Genomic DNA, 21,187 nt, shown 5'->3' on the forward strand with positions numbered 1-21,187 from the left:
TCATACTGTACACAATGTGCTTCTTATGGCTTCCACAGTAAAGACACTCTTCTCATTTTGTTTTGTAATTAATACATATATTGGGGAAGATACTTTGAGACTACGCAAATTGACTATGTAAATATTGTGTTTTTCCTCAAACTTTTACCCATTAATTCTGACATCCATCAGTGGATCTTGTCTATGACAATCACTGTGCTGTTTGCCTCCTGGTGATATTCTAGTTACCTCCCTTCTTATACATTAAGTAAGTGGAGTTCTTCTATAAAAAAGAGCTATCCGTTCTCCTGGCTTATTAATTCAATTATTTATGTCAGTATGGACTCATGGATATTTATTTTACTGTATGGGTTGAAATCTAACACTATCGGCCAGGCGCAGTGGCTCATGCCTGTAATCCCAGCACTTTGGCAGGCTAAGGTGGGCGGATCACAAGGTCAGGAGTTTGAGACCAGCCTAGCCAACATGGTGAAACCCTGTCTCTACTAAAAATACAAAAAAAATTAGCCGGACGTGGTGGCGGGTGTCTGTAATCCCAGCTACTCGGGAGGCTGAGGCAGGAGAATCGCTTGAAACCGGAAGGCAGAGGTTGCAGTGAGCTGAGATCATACCACTGCATTCTAGCATGGGCAACAAGAGTGAAACTCCATCTCAAAAACAAAACAAAAAAGTCTAATACTATCACTTTGTTGCAAATTATTCCAGCTAAGGCCATAAGGAGATCCTTCAGATGGGCTTCTGTAACATTTTGCCCTGCCCCAAACCTTTCTGGAGAACTTCCTTATGTTCTGGCACTACAGTATATTCCAGGCTCATCTAGTATTTTTCCTGGCCTGGCCTGGAATCAACTACTTCTCCAAGGAACCATGGTTCCTCTGACTGGGGAATGGTGTTTAAACACCATAGTCTGGGCCCTAGGGATGCTTATGCCTGCATGGGTGTCAGTTCTTTAGGCCCTCTCAGTGAACAAAGCTAGGAAATACAGGTGTAACACTAACCCTCTCATCCATATTCATTTCTGTATATCTGTATAGGTATGTTTGTATCTACCATCCATCCATCCATCCACCCATCCATCCATCCATCCATCCATCCATCCATCCATCCATCCATCCATCCATCCATTCAGAGCCATATGTTCATACAGATACTTCCAGTTCCCATCCAACAGCACCAAGTTCATTTCAATCTTCTCCCTTTCCTATTTGTAACCTCTTTCTCTGACAGTGAGGAACTTGGCTGTTTGTTTGTTGAATCCTAGTATTCACCTAAGGCAACTCCAGAATTGCTAAACCATGCCCTTTAAGAAGCCTGTTTACTAACTGAAGTACCCCATTTATGTATAGTTTTTTATTGTCTTTAGCCTTATACTATCCACTTAAAAATGTTGTTTTCCAAAGTTACTTAGGTAACTCCCCACTCTCTTAAATATGGTTATATCAAGCAATTGCATTTCCCACTCCCTTCAATCTGTCAGTGCTTGTATGCCATTCTGGGTCCATCCCACCTCTTGGTTGATGTGAATTGTTGGCTTACTTGTCAGGTATGTGAAACAGTGCCATGGTTCTAGGTCAGAACCATGCAAAAAGTCAAGCTCAGGGAAGAATTGTTACTTACTCCCCTTTCCTGTTCCTTCGTTCCACCCCTTTTCCACCCACCACTTGTCAGTGACCAAACCCATTCTTTTTTGGTTTACCCCTCATGTTATCCACTCCTTTTTAATATCTTGTGCCAAGCCCAGTTCATGGAAGAATGTCAGGAAATGTCTGACATTAAACTGTTTTCTCTAGTGAACCCTGACTCCTGAAGCCCATTCTATGTCTGCAGTTCTCTCCTTTACATAATGAAACTTGCTACTTTATCTTATGACACTCGACAAAATGCTTGAAAACCACCACTTTCCTTAATTGGGTCGGCTCGAGACGGAATCAAGCAGCCACGCAGGAAAGTATTAGCTAATAATAATGAAGACTATTACTCTTCCTGGACATGAAGAGCCACCAGTAACTAGAACTCAGGTTGATGGAAATTCTTTGGCAGCATTTTCACATTTTTGCTATGTTTTTTTTAACACAGCATCTCAAAACAACTTGGTAGCATAAGAAATTACGTTTAAGTCTGTGGAAAGCTACAAGATTAAAGGGAATAATAGTTGCAGAAACAATTGCAAGAAAAATAACTAGTAAAAGTTGCAGGGTTTTTTTTTTCCCTGTCAACACAATAACATCTTTAATCTTCCATTTGTCCCTTTTCTCTGTAATCAGTACTTGATTTTCCAATTAATGGGGAAGGAAGCCACCAGAGATGAGTCAGTAAATTTAAAACTACTCTTGAATGTCTGGCAAGGAAAAGAAAGTTTTGCAAATGTACATCTATAGCTAAGAAGGAAACTGGCATTTGGTGTTAGGTACTCATTTTCATATCTGAACAACACTGGGATCAAAATTAAAAAATATAAAACTTTAGGATCAGGGTAATGTGGATAGGAAAGTCACATGCCATAAGACATTTCCAAGAGCATAATTAAGTGTTTTATACATTCTACAAGTAAGTAGGCTTTTCCATACCTGAAGTAAAACCAGCCTAGTCCCCTGAAACCTTATTGTAAAGTGATAATTAGACCACCTACTGATGATGAGGCTGCAAAAGGGTAGGATTATGGCTTTGAGGAGCGTAGACAAGGTTATGGGCAACCCCAGAATCAATGTTTCATTTACAGAGAGATCAGGATTGCAGTCTATGTGGATCCAGGGACTTATGTGACATATCAGGAGCAAGGGCTTCCAAATCAAGACAGACTCAAGGCTGAATCCTGGCCAGGCCAATGACTGACTACATATCATTGGGTTGGAAACCTCCCTAAGCTTTGCTTTCTTCATCTCTATAATGGACACAGTAATACTAACTTATAGGTGCAGTGAGCATTAAATTCAACGTGAAGCACTTAGCAAGTGCCCAGCACAAAACAAGAGCTCAATGGGTAAGCAAAGCCTCGTGGAGGAGCATAAGGAATCCAGAAGCTGCCACCAGCGCTGGAATGTTGGCGCTGCCACTTACCCACCGTGTGCCCTTGGAAAAGTCACTTCACTCTCAGAGCTGTTGAAGAGGGAGTAGTAATTCAGAATGGGAGTAATAGCCAATAATAAACAGCTCTGAGATAGGGATGATAACAAACTAAGCAGTAGCACAGATCAAATGAATTAGTATGAACAGCGCAGTTAGAACAGGGCCAAGTTCATTGCACTCTGTAAGAATGAGTGATGATGATGATTAACTATGATTATTCAATCAGCCCACCAGAGAAATGGGGAGTAGGAGTGCATAGTGGTAAAAGTGAACTATTACACAGAGTACCAGGCCTCGTGGAGTGTGTTAGAAAGAGCTATTTCGGCAACTTACATCAAAGCTAAAGAGTGTACACAGGCTTACCCCGTTCTGTAAATGCTGTGTCAAGTTGTTTAACCCACAGCAGTAAACAGCCAAGCCCAAGTCAAGAGGACAAGTGCTAACACACTCATCAGGAATGTATCCTAGCAATTTGGCTGCAGGGAACAACAACAACAAAAGCCTTGCTCATGTGCTTTGCAAACCGTACCCTGCAGTCGGCCTGCTTCAAAATATCTGGTTCTCTAGAGATAGAGAACAAATCTTTAAGGTAAATAAGATGCTACAATCTACAGTGCTGGGGTGCTCGATCTTTCCTCTTCAACTGTTCATCCTCTGGCATATTTATTTAAATTGATCATCTTCTAGAAAAGCTGCATTTCAACTCATGAAAAAAATCAATAGAAAGAAAACTAGTGGGCTGTTCTGTCCTTATTTCTAAACTTGCTAATAAATTGCTATCTCTCATTGTATTGACACCGTGTTAGGTAGGGAACTAGCTATCTGTACCTTATTCCACTTAAACTCACCAAGAAAAGCAGTGTTTCATGAACTTTCCAGGACTTTTTTTTTCCAGGCAAGGCGTTATCTCTTGCCCTCTTTCTTCCTTAGGGAAACAGATGGTTATGAAGAAGGGCAATGACACCCCAGGTTTCCTAGAGGGAAATTACTACAGGCTTACACACTCTTAGCCTCGATTCCCAACTCAAGAATGCTCAGAAAATGGAAGGTTTCCTCATAACTTATACGGAGGCAAAACTTAACCTGAAGTGACACAAGTCCCTAAATTTAAAAAAATTATCTAATTCGGTTTCAACATCACATACAGATTACAATATGCCGCCTGAGACCTCACTGGGGGTACTATGTGGTATATGCAAGGTTTTATTCTACTAAAAGCAGTAATATCCTCCTAGACTCCCAAACTTCTCCATTCTAAAATACGTCGGGTCGCAAATCCTACAGATATACAATTGTGAACTTATAGAAGAGTTGCTGATGCTGTTATGTTCCAAACATAGCTTTGTGAATATAGTAAGTGAGAAAAATAATTCTAGCGTTTTCTTTTTTTTTTTTTTTTTTTTGAGACAGAGTTTCGTTCTGTTGCCCAGGCTGGAGTGCGGTGGCATGATCTTGGCTCAATGCAACCTCCGCCTCCTGAGTTCAGGGGGTTCTCCTGCCTCAGCCTCCTGAGTTGCTGGGATTACAGGCGCATGCCACCACACCTGACTGATTTTTGTGTTTTTAGTAGAGACGGGGTTTCCCCATGTTGGCCAGCCTGGTCTCGCACCCCTGACCTCAAGTGATCCACCCACCTCAGCCTCCCAAAGTGCTGGGATTACTGGGGTGAGCCACCATGCCCAGACAATTCTAGCATTTTCTTTAAACTGCCTTCTTTTAAAACCAGAACTGGGACTGAATCTTTACACTGCTAATCTCATGATTTAAAATGGACAATAATCACTAATAATCACTCAGAAATGTCACCCAAAATGCTGTCCTTCCCTCACGTGGCCGCTGCACAACTCATACCGTATGAGGTTTTATAGACAATACTCAATGGGGAAGGCCACTTAGAAGCAGACAGGCAGGGTTACCAAGAACATGCACCACTTCCTCATGTGGGTGCCTACTCTTGGCAACTATCCATTCGGAAGCCCAACCCGCTGAGCACTCCATGAGAACTGGGTTGAAATTCCTGCTCCATTACCTAGCAAGGTGCATGACATGGGCAAGCTGATATCCTCTTTGGGGTTCTGTTTCCTTGTGCATAAACTGGGGAGAATACCACCTACTATTCAGGATTGCTGGAATGAAATGACATAAAAGCATGTGCCTAATCCACAGGAATCAAGGTTAGCTTCTTTCCACAGCCTCTTTCCCCTTCCACACCCTCTCCTCTTCTTGCTGAGACATCATCTGGAGACAGGCTGTAAGTAGAGAGCTTAGTGCTTTCTTCTACGTGGACGAGCTCCCGCAGAGGTGTGTTAGTGGTGCCTGTTTGCGTATTGCAAAGTCGAGGGAAATGGATTCCTTTCAAGGTCCCTGAACCCAACTGGAAATCTGAACCTTTAAGGAAAATAGGTGTTGAGCAGGGGAGGAGGGGTCTGCAAGGAGACCCCTGTGCAGGCCCCAGGAGGGTTGGCAGCAGAGGTATCATATAAGGACACCCAGTCACTCATAAGGGCATGGCCTTGTAATTCTAGATCTGGCTGATGATCCGAGGGAGGAAATGCTTCAACCATTCCGAAATCAGAAGTTCTCGCCCCAGCTACACAGACAGCCAGGTCCACCCCTGAGGTTCAACTAGTGCGGCAATTCTCAAGGGTCTCCATGTGATTTCAGTATGGAAGCCTAAGTTGCAAACTACTGCCCAGAAATTGTTAGTATTTGCTTCTCTGGAATGACAACAGAAACTTGGAGTACAAAAGACTCACAAGTGTAAGAATTTGCCTACTTTGTCCACTCTGGTGGTCCAGCCTTGGGGACAGGGTGGCTGGCAGCTGTGTCCACCATCAGAAAACCAAGGGGCCACAGGAAGCTGCTCCTGCTTGGCTTGGCTTGCCCTGGCTTCCAGGAAGGGAGGCACACCGGCTAAACCCAGGCACCTGGGCAGGTGGAGGTAGATCTCAACTGTGCAGACAGACAGGGCACCAGCCCTGGGTGTGGGGTGGGGAACAGGGTGGGCTCGTGGGAACTGGTCAGGAAAGAGGACCTCTGGGGCTCTATTTCTCCCCTGTCTGAGAACAAAGCCCCCTCCTCCCTGATTAGGAAGGGAAAAATACACAGAACAGGTCTCTACATAGCCCAGGAGTTACCAGAATCATAGAACAGAGAACAAATGTTAATGTTTAACCGAATAGGGTTTTTGGGAAACATGCTCAAGAGTCGCCAGCATCGTCCCACCTGGGGCTTTCCCATTCCTGGTCATCCTTGTCTTTCTCTTCTTTGGTGTCTCCAGTATGCGGGTGTTTCTGCACAATTCGCATTCCACCAGCTTTCACTGAAATGAAAACAGAGAGCGCGGGATTAATGTGGAAATGGGGCTGCCTGTGGATCAGGGGGACCAGCTGGAAAGGTGTTGGTTGCTCAGTGGCCACAAGTTAGTCTGGAGAATCTGGCAATGACAATGATTAACTAGGGAAGGTCAGGGTTGTCAGGGTAAATTCAAAATGATACAGCACTCAACATAATCTCTTACTACAGATCGCTCAGAAACTTTCCAAGGCTCTTGTTTTTCTATCTGGTCACCTTTCAAGTATTTTGTCAGAGCAGCAGTGTAACGAGGGAACAAACTACACGAAGAGAGTGGCTGCTGCTTTCAGTTCTCCACAGTCTCAACACAAGGGCTCACCTCAACCCTCCCCTGTGAAATTTACTTTCTCAAATATCGAAGATGTTTTTGATGGGGTGATACGGTGATGGGTGACATGGGACAGCTACTGTGCCTTCACAGAGCCCAGGCAAGTGGCAACAAAACTTCTACTGCAGCTCTGCCCAAACTGTGCTGTGAAACTCTACTGCTGGCAGATGTTAACTTAGTTTTAAAAAACAGCTTTATTGATATGTAATTCATGTAGAATACAATTCATTCATTTAAACTGTATAATTCGATGGTTTTGGGTGCATTCAGAATTGTACAACCATTGCCATAATCAATTTTAGGAGATTTTCATCACCCCAAACAGAAACCCCACACCCATGAACAGTCACCCTCCATTCCACCCGTCCCAGCTCCTGGAAGCCAATCACCTGGACTTGCTTATTTCGCACATTTGATATAGGTGGAATTATAAACTATGTGGCCTTTGGTGACTGGCTCCTTGCACTTAGTGTGTTTTCATGGTTCATCCACGTTACAGCACATGTAAGTATCTCATTCCTCTTCTTGTCAAATATTCTATTGCATGGATGTATCACATTGTATCTCTCCACTCGTTAATTAGACATTTGCGTTGTTTCCACTTTTTTGGCTATTATGAACAATGCAGCTGTGAAGAACTTATACATAAGTTTTTGTACGGACATATGTTTTCATTTCCTTGAGTATATACCGAGAAACGGAACTGCCAGGCCACATGGTGACTCTGAATTTATCCTTCTGAAAACCACCAAGCTGTCTTCCAAAGCCTCCACACTATTTCACATTCCCACCAGTGTGTGGGTTCTAATTCTCCACATGTTCCCGACACTTACTATTGTGTGTCTTTTTAATTATAGCCATCCTAGTGGGTGTGAAGTGGTCTCTTATTGTGGTTTGATTTGCAATTCCTTTATGGCTAATATGTTAATACTGTGTTGTAAGGTGTCGGTGATCTAGGATCTAATAAGAGTGGGAAATGCTAGGTTGAACAAAATTAAATAGGTTTCCCCAAGAGAGACCTTCTTGGTCCTTAGTGTGCTACCCTGCATGAGGAAGACTTACGGGAGGCATAGAGCATGCCGACTCTCCCCAGCCTATCTAACCACACAACTTTTTTTTTTTTTTTTTCCGGCTATAGTACCAGTTATCCTCCATCAGGACTACAGTGTTCCATGAACAGAATTTGGAAATGCTGGCTGGCCCTAAATCCAAAAAGCCAGCCTCGCATGGTGGCCACCAGCATGTGTTTTGGGGTCGGCACGTTCCTCCACGCCCTCAGCTATGTGGTCTCAGACTAGTGTCTCAGATTCTCAAAGATTCCCTGCTTCATCTGCAGAAAGGAGACAAACCTCCTCAGACTGTTAAGAAGAGAAAGGCATTCGGGAGAGTGGGGTGCTGGCTAGAAAGCAGGGCCGTTTTCCTTGCAGTCATTGGCCCCCCAGGCTCTGGATGCAGGCCTTACTGAGCTTTACCCTTCGAGTCTCTGAGTCTCTGCCACAAGACGGCTAACATCATGATACAGTCAACTTGCCACACCATGTCCTCTGGCATTTTAAACTGAGTGGACCCTGCCGAGTCACGAAAACCCAGGCCAACTTTCTTTATGCTGCTGATGAATGGAAAGGAGAATGGGAGAGGCAGCCTGGGGCTTACATGCTTCAGGTGTACTGGTCTTCAATTTCCCTGGGAGACTTGGCCAGCCCCTGACTGGAGGGAGATGGTGACGTTTGCTCCCAGGACCAGCACTGCCCCAGCAGCTGGCTGTTAGAAAAGGGCAAAAGAGAGCAAGGAAAATGAAGGACTATGTTTAAACCATTCCTCTGCTGGCTTGGGTTTAGAACTAAAATCTCCCCGCTGCCCGAACCTCTTCTCAATGGAGAGGACATTCTACTTGGGGCAGAAGGAAACAGAATCCTGTTCAGTAATCCTCTCAAAAATCTGCTCTATATCCCATCAATTGATTTTTAATCACTGTATTTTTCATTCCTAGAGCTTTCATCTCAAATTCACCAGGTATTTGATGGGGTCTTATTCTTTTCTTGTGCATTCAATTCCTTTATCTATTTAATCATTTTAGTTGTATATCCAATTATTTGATTTTCTGAAGTCCTCTGGAGTCTAATCCTGCTGTTTTTGCCTGTAGATTCTTGCTCTTGTCCTGGGAGACTTGGAGGAGGAATCTGTCTTCACTGGGCTTGATCTTATGGGGCCTGTGATGCACACAGCAACCCTCTGGGGAGATGCTACACGTGTTTTTGTCAGGCCAGGAGTATAGGTGTCTGAAAATCCTTTTCAAGGCAGATTTCTCAGAAGACAAATTGCCAAACAGTACAAATACGAACTGAACTCATGTAAAAGCAAGCCTTTGTTTACAAATTCTCAAGGAGACTTCTGTCCCCATGTGGAGCCCAGCCTGACACAGTCCGGCTTCCTGGCCCTCCCAGGGCCACTGAGCAGGTTTCCCTCTTCCACCTTTTCCCCAGGGGTGTGGCGTCTGAGCATCCAACCTTGGCTACTCCCTGCCTCCTGTGGGCCCACCTCTCATGCTAAAGGTCTGAATTTCAGTTCCTTCTTTGTTTTGGGTTTCCAGGAATTCCTTTCACTTCAAGGTCAAATTTTTTTAAAAAAGCACAAAGCCAAAGACAAAACAGAAAAGACCTACCATTTGCAGGCAGCTTTTTAATCTAAGATTAAAAAGATTTCCCAGCCTATGTAGTTGGCCTCCCAATCAGAAATGGGGCCTCCCAATCAGAAATGGAGACTGAAAATACAATTATCTACACCTTAGGGTCATTTTCCACTCTCTTGAAACACAGGATCTCAAGAGTTATGAATGTTTTGGGCCCAAGGAAGAGCTTAGAAGAACTGTCCCACTAAATGTTTTTTAAAAATTAATTTCCCTCCCCGCTCTATCCCAACTCTTTCCCATGCTCATCAGAAATCAATGAAAGATGCTATTATGGGCTGAATAGTATCCTCCCAAAATTCATAGGTTGAAGTCCTAACTGACATATCCTTAAATTGTAATTGTATTTGCAGAGGGGGGCTTTAAAAGATAATTAAGTTAAAATGAGGAATTGAGGTCAGGCTCTAGTATAATAGAAATGGTGTCTTATAAGAGAAAGAGACACCGGAGATGTGCACACACAAAGAAATGGCCTGCGAGGAAACAGCAAGAAAGTGCCATCTGCAAGCCCAGGAGAGAGGCCTCAGGAGAAAGCAGAGCTGCCGACACCTTGATCTTGGACTTCAGCCTCCCAAGCTGGGAGAAATAAATGTCTGTGGTTTAAGCCACCCAGTCTGCAGTATTTTGTTAAGGCAGGCCGAACCAACAATACAGATGCCCATTTAAAAATGATCTCTGAATCTTTTCAACTTGGCACACATAAAACTTTTAAACTATAACTCACAGATGTGTTCATAAAGTAAAAATAAAAAGAGCTGTGCAACTAACTACAAAGAAAACTAATGATGAATGTTAAGGTGACATTTGAAATGATCAAGTCTTCTGAAGCTCCTGCAGGGCAGCCTGTCCACTCCTCCGCTGAAATAAGCACACAATGTCAAGGCTCAGTCACCCAGCATTAGCACTTGCATTTAATTTAGTTTCTAAAAACACTTAACTTCATTAATCCCTCTCAGTATGTTTGGTGATTAATGTAGCAATAAAAAGTGGCAATAATAATAATAATAACTCAAAGCTGAGACAGATTCATTTTAACTTGCAATACTGCCAAAAAATATGACAGCACATATTTATTGTGATTGTTGTATCACTGACTCTAGAACTCTTCATTTGCAAAACTACAAAAGAAGAATTACTTTTGCAGAAACCTTTGCAAATCAGTATTTTTAGGAGAAACAGAAAAACCTTAGATTTTTGTTGTGGTGGTTGTTATTCAAATGAGAGCTTCAAATGTAAAGAATAAGCTTCCTCTTAGCAGAAGTGCTGTGCAGAGGATAAGAACACAGATGCTGGAGCCAGAACCTTGGTTCAAATCCCAGCTCTGCGTGTGTGTGTGTGTGTGTGTGTGTGTGTGTGTGTGTGTGTGTGTGTGTGTGTGTGTGTGTGTGTGTGTGTGTGTGTGTGTGTGTGCGCGCGCGCACGCACATGTGCCTGTGCATAAGTGTGTGCACATGTGTGCAAATGTATGGGCTTGTGTGTGTGTATGGCTGTGTGTGGGCAAGTTGCTGAAGCTCTCTATGCCTCAGGGTCTTCCACCTATGAAGAAAGAGTGAAAATGTTCCCCTCTCCCAGGGCCAGCTGAGGATTACTGAGTTAGGACACAAGAAATGCCTCCAACAGGGCCTGGCACACAGGATGTGCTCAACTGTTAGCTAATCTTATTAAATGGGTTTTTAAGTTAGCATTTAATACTTAGAGAGGCCTCTGGAGTCCTCAAATCGTTGGTGCTTTTCCAGCTCTTCACCCTCTCTTCACAGCAGTTCCTTAAAGAGCACTGCCCTACGGGTTGCTGGGGAATGAAGGCCATGCCCTGTGAAGCACCTGCCCATCGTGATGCTGACCACCACCAGGACTTCTGTCATCACATCACCATCTAAGTGAGGAAGCTTCGGGAGAATCACAGATCCAACTTCTGCTCCTCGTCACCACTCTGTGGCAGGCACTGCTCTAACCACGTGGAGTCCACACATCTTTCCCTGTACAGCAGCCCCACGGAGTAGATCCTGAGGCAGGGAGAAGGGGAAGCCAGCAGCCCCAAATCGCACAGCTGGCAAGCGGCAGACTGGGTTCCACCCTTAATCATAGGTAAGCCTTTCCTTGCTCAGACTCCTTCCAGGAAACAGAGCACCATGGCTTCTGAGAGTAACTCAAAGGAACGGCCTACAGATAGGGCCAGGTTATTACACTACCTAGATAAGGGAAGTTGAGTTTGAAATGAAAAGCTCTCCACAGAGCAGCTGCCTGCCCAAATGGGAAGGGGAGTGGAGGAAGCTTTACCTATGGTCACATCTGGGAGGTAAGCAAATACCAAGGAAGCAAATGACTATGTGGGACCCAGGGCCAAGCATCCATCCTCAGGTGTCAGGATGCCTGGCTGTAAGACAGAGTCACTGGTGGCTTGCTATCTGCTAGTGCTCAATAGCACACTAGAAAATGCTACTGCGGGAAGAAGAAAGGGGAAATACCAGAAGAGTCCCATGAACCAGGGAGCGGTTTCCAGCAGGGAGCTAGGAAGGGCTGTTAACTCACACAAATGTCTCAAAAGCATTCACTGCAGGTAATGGATTATGACTCGCAAGTATATGCTACCTTTGTTCTTGCCTGAGAAGAGCTATTGAAATGTTATTCAAAGGGAAGCTCTTCTACCTAAAAGAAGAGACGAAAGGTTCTCAGGACTGTTCCGGTGGAAACAACAAAACAAAACAGAAAACAACCAGTGCTGCAGGTTATGATTAAACCAAAGGATCTCAGGTACAGCAATGTAGTGGCAGGTAAGCAAAGGGGTTGGCGAGATTAGGTGGGTAGAACTTCTCAATGCGAACAGGGCAAGGGACTATGGCCTATCTTAGTTAAGTAAATGACTCCACCAGGAGAGAGGATAATCACTGGCAAGTGGAGACTCACATCTATGGAAGCCCATGCACCTGAAGGTGGGAACCCGAAAAAGTGGAGAGGATAAAGGGGTGAGAGGCGGTAAGAACGTATGCAGAGAGTGGGTACTGACAGTCTGGCCCAATAACAGACATGAGTTATAGAAGACCCCAATGAGAACCTTGCCCCCAGACCAAGTGGAGCCCTTACAGGAGCTTTCAGGTGTGCACATATAAGGTAGAAGTAATGGTTTGTGCTAAAAAACGAGCCGAAGCCCCAGATACATTCCTGAATTTGCACCTTATAGGCTTCATACTGCTATTCTGTGCTCAGGATCATAGACTGTGACGGTGAGAAGGCTCTTAAATTACACGGAGCAACCCCATCAAAGAATGAAGTTCAGAGACATAGTGGGACCCCCCTAGGCCATGGTGCTTTGACTCTGAACTAGTAATGCCTGACTCCATCTTCCCCAGCAGTGTGTGTTCCATCCATGACATAGTTTCTGACCCAAAGGACAAAATGAGTACTGACTGGGCCAGGATGGGCACCCTGCCGGACAGCTGACTGGGCCCCTTTCAAGCTGGGAGGTACATGGAGCAGCTACATGTATATCCTTGAGTGTAGGGAGGCTGATTTCAAAAAGTTCAGGGGAAAGTAGGATCGGCTGCCTGGAGGTGCTTTGGAAAAGCTGTCATTGGGAATTGGTTGAGGCAAGGACTAGTCAGGTGTTCGCCAGTCTCACTCCCAGCTTCCCCGTAGTTGGATTGGGGGCATCAAACTGGGTCCTGCCCAATAGTACGGGGAAAAGTGACTTTGGTGGGCAGCATCATGTCATCATGTCCCCCCACTCTGGAACCTGTGAGTGTGCTGGGCTACATGGCCAGGGGAAATGAGGGTTATAGATGGAATTAAGGTTGCTCATCAGCTGACCTTAAGCTGAGGAAGAAGAAGGGAAACTGCTATTCTGTGCCAGAATCACAGACTGAAGGTGAGGAGATTATTCTGGATTACCCAGGTGGGCCCATGTAATCTCAAGGGTCTCTGAATGTGAAAGAGGGAGGCAGAAGAGTCAGGGCTCTGAGTGTGTGATGTGAGGATGTGACTAGTCATTGCTGCCTTTGAAGAAGCTTTCCTTGGCTTGTGGAGGAAGGCGTCATGAGCCAAGGAAAGTGGGCGGCCTCCAGAAGCTGGAAAAGGCAAGAAAATGGATTCTCCCCTGAGCCTCCAGAAGGAACCAGTTGCCCTGTGGATACTTTGATTTTAGCCCAGTGAGACCCATCTTGGACTTCTCACCTCTAGAACTGTAACATAATAAAACTGTGTTGTTTAGAACCACTAAGTTTATTGTGATTTGGTACAGCAGCCATAGGAAACTGATGTAATGATGCATACCGCTTGTGGGCCACACCATACGGACCCCAGCACAGCGACCTACACTCGTCCCCTCTGCAGCAGCCACACATTGAAAAGCTAGTGTTATGCAGCAAGGGGTGTCTAGGCCTCTGAATTGTTCCTTGTTAAGAAGACTCCCCCAGTAGAGAAATAAACCTGGATTAGTTTGGCCACTGAGAATTTAGGTTGTTTGTTACAATAGGAAGTACCATTCTCTATACGTAATCTAGTACTTTATACAAAAGTGAATATTCTCTGTAGAAACAAAAAGATTTCTGAAGCTGGGAAGGGAAAAGCAGTCACAAAACCAAGTAAGAATGCACAGGGCACTGGCCGAAATGAAAAGGACACTCACCAAAGACGTGACGAAGGCACAGATAACCAAAAATGGCTAGGGAAGGCTGGGTGCAGTAGCTCATGCCTGGAGTCCCAACACTTTGCGAGGCCAAGGTGGGCAGATCGCTTGAGCCCAGGAGTTTGAGACCTGACTAGGCAACATAGTAAAATCTTGTGCCTACACAAAATACACAAATTAGCTGGGTGTGATGGTGCACACCTGTAGTCCCAGCTACTCAGCACACTGAGGCGAGAAGATCTCTTGAGCCCAGGAGGCCAAGGTTGCAGTGAGACAAGATCATGCCACTGCACTCAAGCCTGAGTGAGACCCTGTCTGGAGAAAAAAAAATGGCTAGGGAAGAGGTGAAATGCCAGGGGCCGCCTTGACAGAAGGCTTCTAAAAAAAACATAGTAACTAAAGGGTCTTGTTTTCCTTGGCATGTTGGGAACAAGAGCAGACCTCTTATCTGGACCCTTCGATCTCTGGTCCTGACTGGTTGACAGTGGGACTATGCTTAGCAAATCTGTGACCACAGGGTTAATAGAAGACAAATTAGTCTTCCGTTTCTAGCAATGGATAATCTGAAAGTCTTTCTGCAGGGAGATAATTCAGGGAGAATTATACTAGACTTTTGAAAGGCATCCTTAACTCATGTCTGACGGATCAATTAGTATAAGAGAGAACTAAGTTACTTTGAAGTTACTAAAAAAAGTAACATGGTCTATTTTCCATTTTACTTGAAATAAATACAATCGTGCTTATATTTCCATTTAATTCACTTTGAGAGGGGATGTAGAGTCTGCTTTTCAAAGAAAACCATATGTAAGATTAGCAACATTCAAAGCTATCATGTAGCAGATTTATGAGAACTCTACTGACACATGGTTTTGGCTTCACTGGGAAATGGAGGGGGAACAGGGCCAGCAAAATGTATTTAGCAAAGAGATTTTACCCATCTCACTGCCACAGACTCACAAAGACTGGCAGAGATGAGTAACAGCGAGGCTTATAATTAGGTCCTCTTTTCTGCTGTGGAATGCTATGACTGCTGTTAGATGAAACAGAAAGAATCTCGCTAATTCTAACTTTGCTAATCTGCATTTGCAATAACTCATCCAACAGGCAGTCTCACCCCATTTCTCTGCAAATATTTTGTAGTCAAGAGCAGTGGTGAGGTCTCAAATCATTAAGGCTGGATTACTTTTACAGAGGACTGCAGACGACAGCACATTTGCCAGGACGTGATGCAGTGCCATCCATCACTTGTAAATAACAATACCTGTATTTGCACAGCACCTTTCTCTAACACTCTTCAGAAGCCTTTATAAACTGCCTCATTCATCTCCCACCTTGGGAGGAGGCACCTGGCCAGTGATGGAGTTGTCTGTTGGGCCGCTGAGGTTCCAAAAGGCAACAGCCTTTCCGGCCGCTCCCACTGGGTCACTAGCTCAGGGGAGTTGGCAACAGACACTCCAAACAATTGGGTCAGGTTTTTTTTTTTTTTTTTTAGATGAAGTTTTCGCTCTTCTTGCCCAGGCTGGAGTCCAGTGGTGTGATCCTGGCTCACCACAACCTCTGCCTCCCAGGTTCAAGCGATTTTCCTGCCTCAGCCTCCAGAGTAGCTGAGATTACAGGCACCCACCAGCACACTCGACTAATTTTGTATTTTTGGTGGAGACGGGGTTTCACCATGTTGGCCAGGCTAGTCTTGAACTCCTGACCTCAGGTGCTCTCCCCACCTGGGTCTCCCAAAGTGCTGGGATTATAGGCGTGAGCCACCGCACTCGGCTCTGGGTCAGGTTTTTAAATGGCACTGTCCTCGGTATCTCAATGGTAAGATGACTGGTGATTTCATGAGTTAAACGTGCCAAGCGCTTAGAAGTGTGTCAGCACATTGTGACACTCAACAAACTTCATTAGTGTTTCCACCAGTCTGCTGCCTGAACCAGCCAAGAGGACCACCTGCATCCCTGCGCACAGTACAGAGAGCTCAGAGCCGAGGAAGGTGTGGGCCTGGTTTGCTATGGGGGCAGTGGGGGGTGAGAAGAGGCCCTGGGGAAACTCTGGAGTGCTTATTGAGTATTGTGTGCCGCCCCTGGGAATAAAGAGATCAAGAAGACCCAGCCCTGGAAGCAAGAAGACAGGCAGAGAGGCGAAGGTTAGCGCATGAAGGAAAACTAGGGGATTGCAGGGAATGTACAGGAGGAGATATGGGCCAGACAGCAATAAAGAGAAGACACAAATGAACATTAAGATAGTCACTGTAAGAGAATTTTATTATTTCTGATTGAGCATTGAGGCGCAAGTCTGTTATCCAATTTAAACACTTAATGAAAGCATTCTCAACATTTTTAAGGCAGTGATTTTGATTTATGAACTGTGCTCTTGGCTATCCTTGATGATTATCCTTTACTGTAGTGGGCCGCCTTTTTTTTTTTTTTTTTTAAACTATCTACCCTTCAGAGCTGCCTCCTCTCTGGCAATGCCAGACTAAACAAGAACACCGGAGCTTCCTGCCAAAAAAGGTTCACACATGGTCCTCTGTAACACCTGGGAAAGCGCATTTGAGGGGTGCTGTTGGCATTTGAGGGGTGCTGTTGGCATTTGAGGGATGCTGCTGGCATTTGAGGGGTGCTGCTGTTGGGCCCCTCCTCTAACTATGGTCTTGGAGACAGATGACAGATGGTGACAGCCACCCGCAAGAGCTCACCCCGTAAGTCTAAAGGAGTTGCCCTGAAGTCACTGGAGGAGTTTACCTGTGGGATGAACAGTGCTGGTACCCTGATGCTGAAGCGGGACGCAAGAGTCACTGTAGCAAACACAGGCCCACCCTGCGACTTGCCCCGAGGCCCAAACCTCGCATTTCATAAAGGAGAAAAACTGAGCCCCAGTGAAGCGTGAAGTGATGTCTTCAAACTTAGAACCCAAGCTCACTGCTACACTAGCACAAATAAGCTGCCTCTTCCCTCCTCAGGGGTAAATAAACTACTTACTCTGTAATTCACAAAGCCTAGCTGTTTACTCTGCAATTCAAAGAAAACCAGAGTCCAGCAAGGAATTTCTCCCAGGGAGTGAGTATGTACAGTTTATACCTCTGACCTTAAAAATCTCCATATGGGCACTTTGGAAGGCTGAGGCGGGTGGATCACCTGAAGTCAGGAGTTCAAGACCAGCCTGGCCAACACGGCAAAATCCGGTCTCTACTAAAAATACAAAAAGTAGCCAGGTGTGGTGGCAGGTGCCTGTAAACCCAGCTACTCGGGAGGCTGAGGCAGGAGAATCTCTTGAACCTAGAAGGCAGAGGTTGCAGTGAGCCAAGATCGTGCCACTACATTCCAGCCTAGGTGACAGAGTGAGACTCTGTTTCAAAAAACAAAACAAAACAAAAAACTTCTATATGGGTGTGTCTCTGTATGCAATTCAATTACTGTACTTTGGTTCTGTATCATTCCAACAGATATGCTTTAATGTAACCCATGTCCTGGGGAGTGGCGGGCCAGGGCAGGCGGCTGGTGCAGTTCCTGGAGGCAGCCCTGCCCCGGGTGGAAATCAAGGCGCTCCTCCCCACAGTGGACAGCGACCCGCTGTGGTAGAAAGGAAGTCAGTTATCCTTAAAAGAAATCCCATTAAAAAAAAAACTCCCTTTGAGGTACTTTTTTTCTTAAAACCAATGTAACACAAATTCCCCCAAAACCATTTTCCATCACAGTGGAATGATTTTCTAAAACCCCATGCCTCTTAAGTCCTCTGACATCAGTCAGACATTTTTCTTTCCTAGTGCCAGTTAGTTTTGTTGTAGAGAGCCTCCGTCACCACTGAAAAATATTGCCTACTTTGGACTGCAACATATTTAAAGAACCGCTCCTATTCATTGTGCTGGGGCAGAGAATTCCCGCCCTATAGCGGAGGACAGCAGAGAAGGATAATGGGAATCTTTTTTTTTTTTTTTTTTTTTTTGAGATGGAGTCTCGCTCGCTTGGTCGCCAAGGCTGGAGTGCTTTGGCTCTATCTTGGCTCACTACAACTTCTGCCTCCCGGGTTCAAGCCATTCTCCTGCCTCGGCCTCCTGAATAGCTGGGATTACAGGCTCCCGCCACCACGCCCAGCTAATTTTTGTACTTTTAGTAGAGACGGGGTTTCACCATGTTATCCAGGCTAGTCTTGAACTCCTGACCTCAAGTGATCCACCCTCCTTGCCCTCCCAAACTGCTGGGGTTACAGGCATGAGCCACTGCGCCTGGCCAGGAATCTTTATTGCCAAGAAAATGGCACAAATGTGCCACCAAAAGAAGCCATGTTTCTCAAAGACTTGTGTTCCTAGAAGACTGAGTTTATGACACTAAGGCGTGCTATTAAGACCCTAAAAGAACCTCACGCATCCATACATTGAGGTGACTTGGCTTCTGAGACCCAAGGCCTTTGATCTTCTCACCAGTGTCCCTCCATATGGGCCGACTGCCACTGGAAAGGAGAGCAGAAACGGAAACAGACCCGTCTGGACAGAGTCCAAAGTGCAAACAGGAACTGTGCCCAGAGAGAGGAGGAGGTGGCAGAAGCATGAAGGCTGCTTAGATCCCTATGTTCTAAGAAAGACCGCTCTTTCCTGGCTTTAACTTCCTTGGCTCAGAAGTTTAGGATTTGCTCAAAATGAGAAAAAGCAACTTTGGGAAAAAAATAAAATCTGGATGTGGAAGAAACTGGCGGCGAAAGTCATATTGAGTGATTAATGATAAAAATTATTTCCGCTCCTTGGTTCTTGGGTCGGTATGAAACGCTGGCAGCCTCTAATTAATCATCACCATGATATTAACACCACTGACTTTTCATTGCTTCTGCTACTTTCTTTCTAGACATCTGTATCCTCTAAGTAAATATTATCCGCCAAAACTTTGTTATAAGTTGTGCAACTGGGTTCGCCCAAGGCACCGGAGCCTGCACGCAATCGCACAGGTACGCGGCCGCCCGCGCTCCTCAGGAAGAAACGCTTCGCCGCCGCCGGCAAGCGGGGCCGAAGCTCCGGCGGTCTCGTCCCGGGCCTGGGCGCCCGACCCCTCCGCGGCCCGCGCCCCTCGGGCGGGCATCAGGGCCCGGACCCCGTCTCAGCGCTCGCCGGGCCCTCCCCGCGGAGCCCCCGCCCGGCGCCCCCGGGTTCGAGCCCGCCCCCGGCACCCGCGCGTGGAGAGAAAGGAGAAACGAGTCAGTACCGGCGGGCGGGTGTCCAGCTTTAGTCTCCAGTTTCCCTTCGGGAGGCGAAGACATGGCGTGGCGGGGCTTCCGCGGGGCCGAAGCGGCGGCGCGGTTCTCGGGCCAGGCGGGAGTGCGCGAGTGAGCGCGGGTGTGAGCGCCGAGGAGCGAACGGGCTGGAGACCGACGCGCGCGCGTTGGGCGCCGGGGCCGCGCGAGCCGAGCGAGTGCCACTGCCGTTAAGGGGGCGCGGCCGCCGCGCGCCGACGTGGCGCAGCCAAGCCCACACACGGCATGCGCACTGACGTCACCGCGGCCCGCCCGCCCCGCTGGGCCGCGAGCCAAGCATACGGTGCATGCGCAGCCGGCCGCGCCACGTCGGATGCACTGGCCGAGGGTGGAGGCAGGGGAGGAGGAGGGAGGGGAGAGAAGGGGTGAGGGAGTGAGAGGGAGAAGGAAGGAGAGGGAGGCGGGGTCCCCGGCTGGCTGCGGGGACTGGAGTTGCGGGAAGTTAGGTAGGGCCCAGCTGAGGATGGCTCCTGCAGCGAGCGCGCTCAGCCGGGCTCCTGGCTACGCGGCGACGGCGGGGTGACGGCGCCCCACAGTGCGGGCCAGGGCCGGGGCGTCCCGGCAGGGAGGCGACCGTCCCCTGAGGCCCTCAGCCCCTGCCGCGGCAGCGCGTAATGTAGCGCGGAAAGGAGAGCCCAGATGGCAGCGACGGGGGCCGAGAGAGCAGGAATTTGTTAAAAGACGATGCGAGGGGAGAGCCTGCTTTCCGAGTGAGGGCCAGCGCTGGGGAGCAGAGACGGTGGCTTCTGTCCCTGCCCTCCTCCGTTATGAACCAAAAATAAAATTCTAAGCCCTGCAGCCAACGGATGGACCCTCCCCTCCGCCTGTGGCCTTCTAAGTTATCTTGAAAAACTTGTTCAGGCCTTGATGGGAAGTGGAAGTCAAACATGGCCTCACAAACATCCGCACGGAGACCCTAAGACTAACAGAGGACTCTGATAAGAAACACTTGCCGTGTATTCCTGGCTTCATCTGCATGATAACACCTTGGTCTCCACAACTCCTTAATGCAACCCGGACATTCCCTTCTATTGAGTCCAGGTCTTTAGATGATAACTCTCAAACAATTGCCAATCAGAAAACCTTTAAATGTACCTATGACCCGAACGCACCCACTTCACATTTTACCTCCTAAAGAGCCAACCTACATCTTACGTATTGATTGATGTCTCATGTCTGCCTCAAATGTATAAAACCAAGCTGTTCCCTGGCCACCCTGGGCACATGTCTTCAGAACCTCCTGAGGGTGTGTCAATGCACGTCCTTAACCTTGGCAAAATAAACTTCCTAAATTGAGACCGGTCTCAGACACTTTCGGTTTTCACCATCATCCCCCTGTTGCTGTGGCTGATCCCTGGCTCTTGCGCCTTGGATCGTGTTCTTCCCGCCTGCCCCAGTGCTTTGCAACTGCTGTTCACTTCCGCAATGCCCTTGCTGGATTCGCATTCAGACAGGCCTAATCTCTTTAGCGAAGGAAACACCACCCCTCTCTTGGCTGTACTTTTCCCTTTGACAACAAAACTGCTCAGCGAGGCTGAGCTCCTCATCTCTTGTCACTCTCTCCAGTCCAGTTTGTCTGGTTTTCATCAAGCTCTGCTGCACTGCCCTCAACCATGGGAAGTCCTTTTGTGGAAGTCACTTATAACTATGTGCTGCCAGATCCAATGGTCATTTTCCACTTTCATTCTGCTTGAGCTCTTAGTGGCACTTGATGCAGCTGGCCGTCCCCCTCCTCCTTTGCTCCGGAGGTGCCACATCATACCCTCCAGTTCTCTGGCCACCCTGGTTGCTCACTCTGTCAGCTTGGCGGTTCGCCCTCTTCTAGATTTATAAACATTTGAGTATCCCAGGGCTCAGCATTGGCCTTCTTCTCTATCGAGACTTCCCACAGATAGTC

At 46.7% G+C, this 21,187-nt stretch overlaps 1 protein-coding gene across 1 annotated transcript in view; it reads right to left on the reverse strand.

Annotated features, from left to right (window-relative positions):
* DAP (death associated protein) overlaps nucleotides 1–20,581 on the reverse strand; it is an 80,757-nt gene extending 60,176 nt beyond the window's left edge. Inside the window, exons 1-2 of the mRNA XM_024246881.3 lie at nucleotides 19,242–20,581; nucleotides 6,292–6,388 (exon numbers count right to left, since the gene is read on the reverse strand). Of these exons, the coding sequence (XP_024102649.1) occupies nucleotides 6,292–6,388; nucleotides 19,242–19,296 (152 nt within the window). The 5' untranslated portion in view covers nucleotides 19,297–20,581. The remainder of the gene's footprint in view (nucleotides 1–6,291; nucleotides 6,389–19,241) is intronic.
* Between the last annotated feature and the right edge of the window lie 606 nt (nucleotides 20,582–21,187).

The sequence above is a fragment of the Pongo abelii genome, chromosome 4 (assembly GCF_028885655.2).
Source record: "Pongo abelii isolate AG06213 chromosome 4, NHGRI_mPonAbe1-v2.0_pri, whole genome shotgun sequence".
NCBI lineage: Eukaryota > Metazoa > Chordata > Mammalia > Primates > Hominidae > Pongo > Pongo abelii.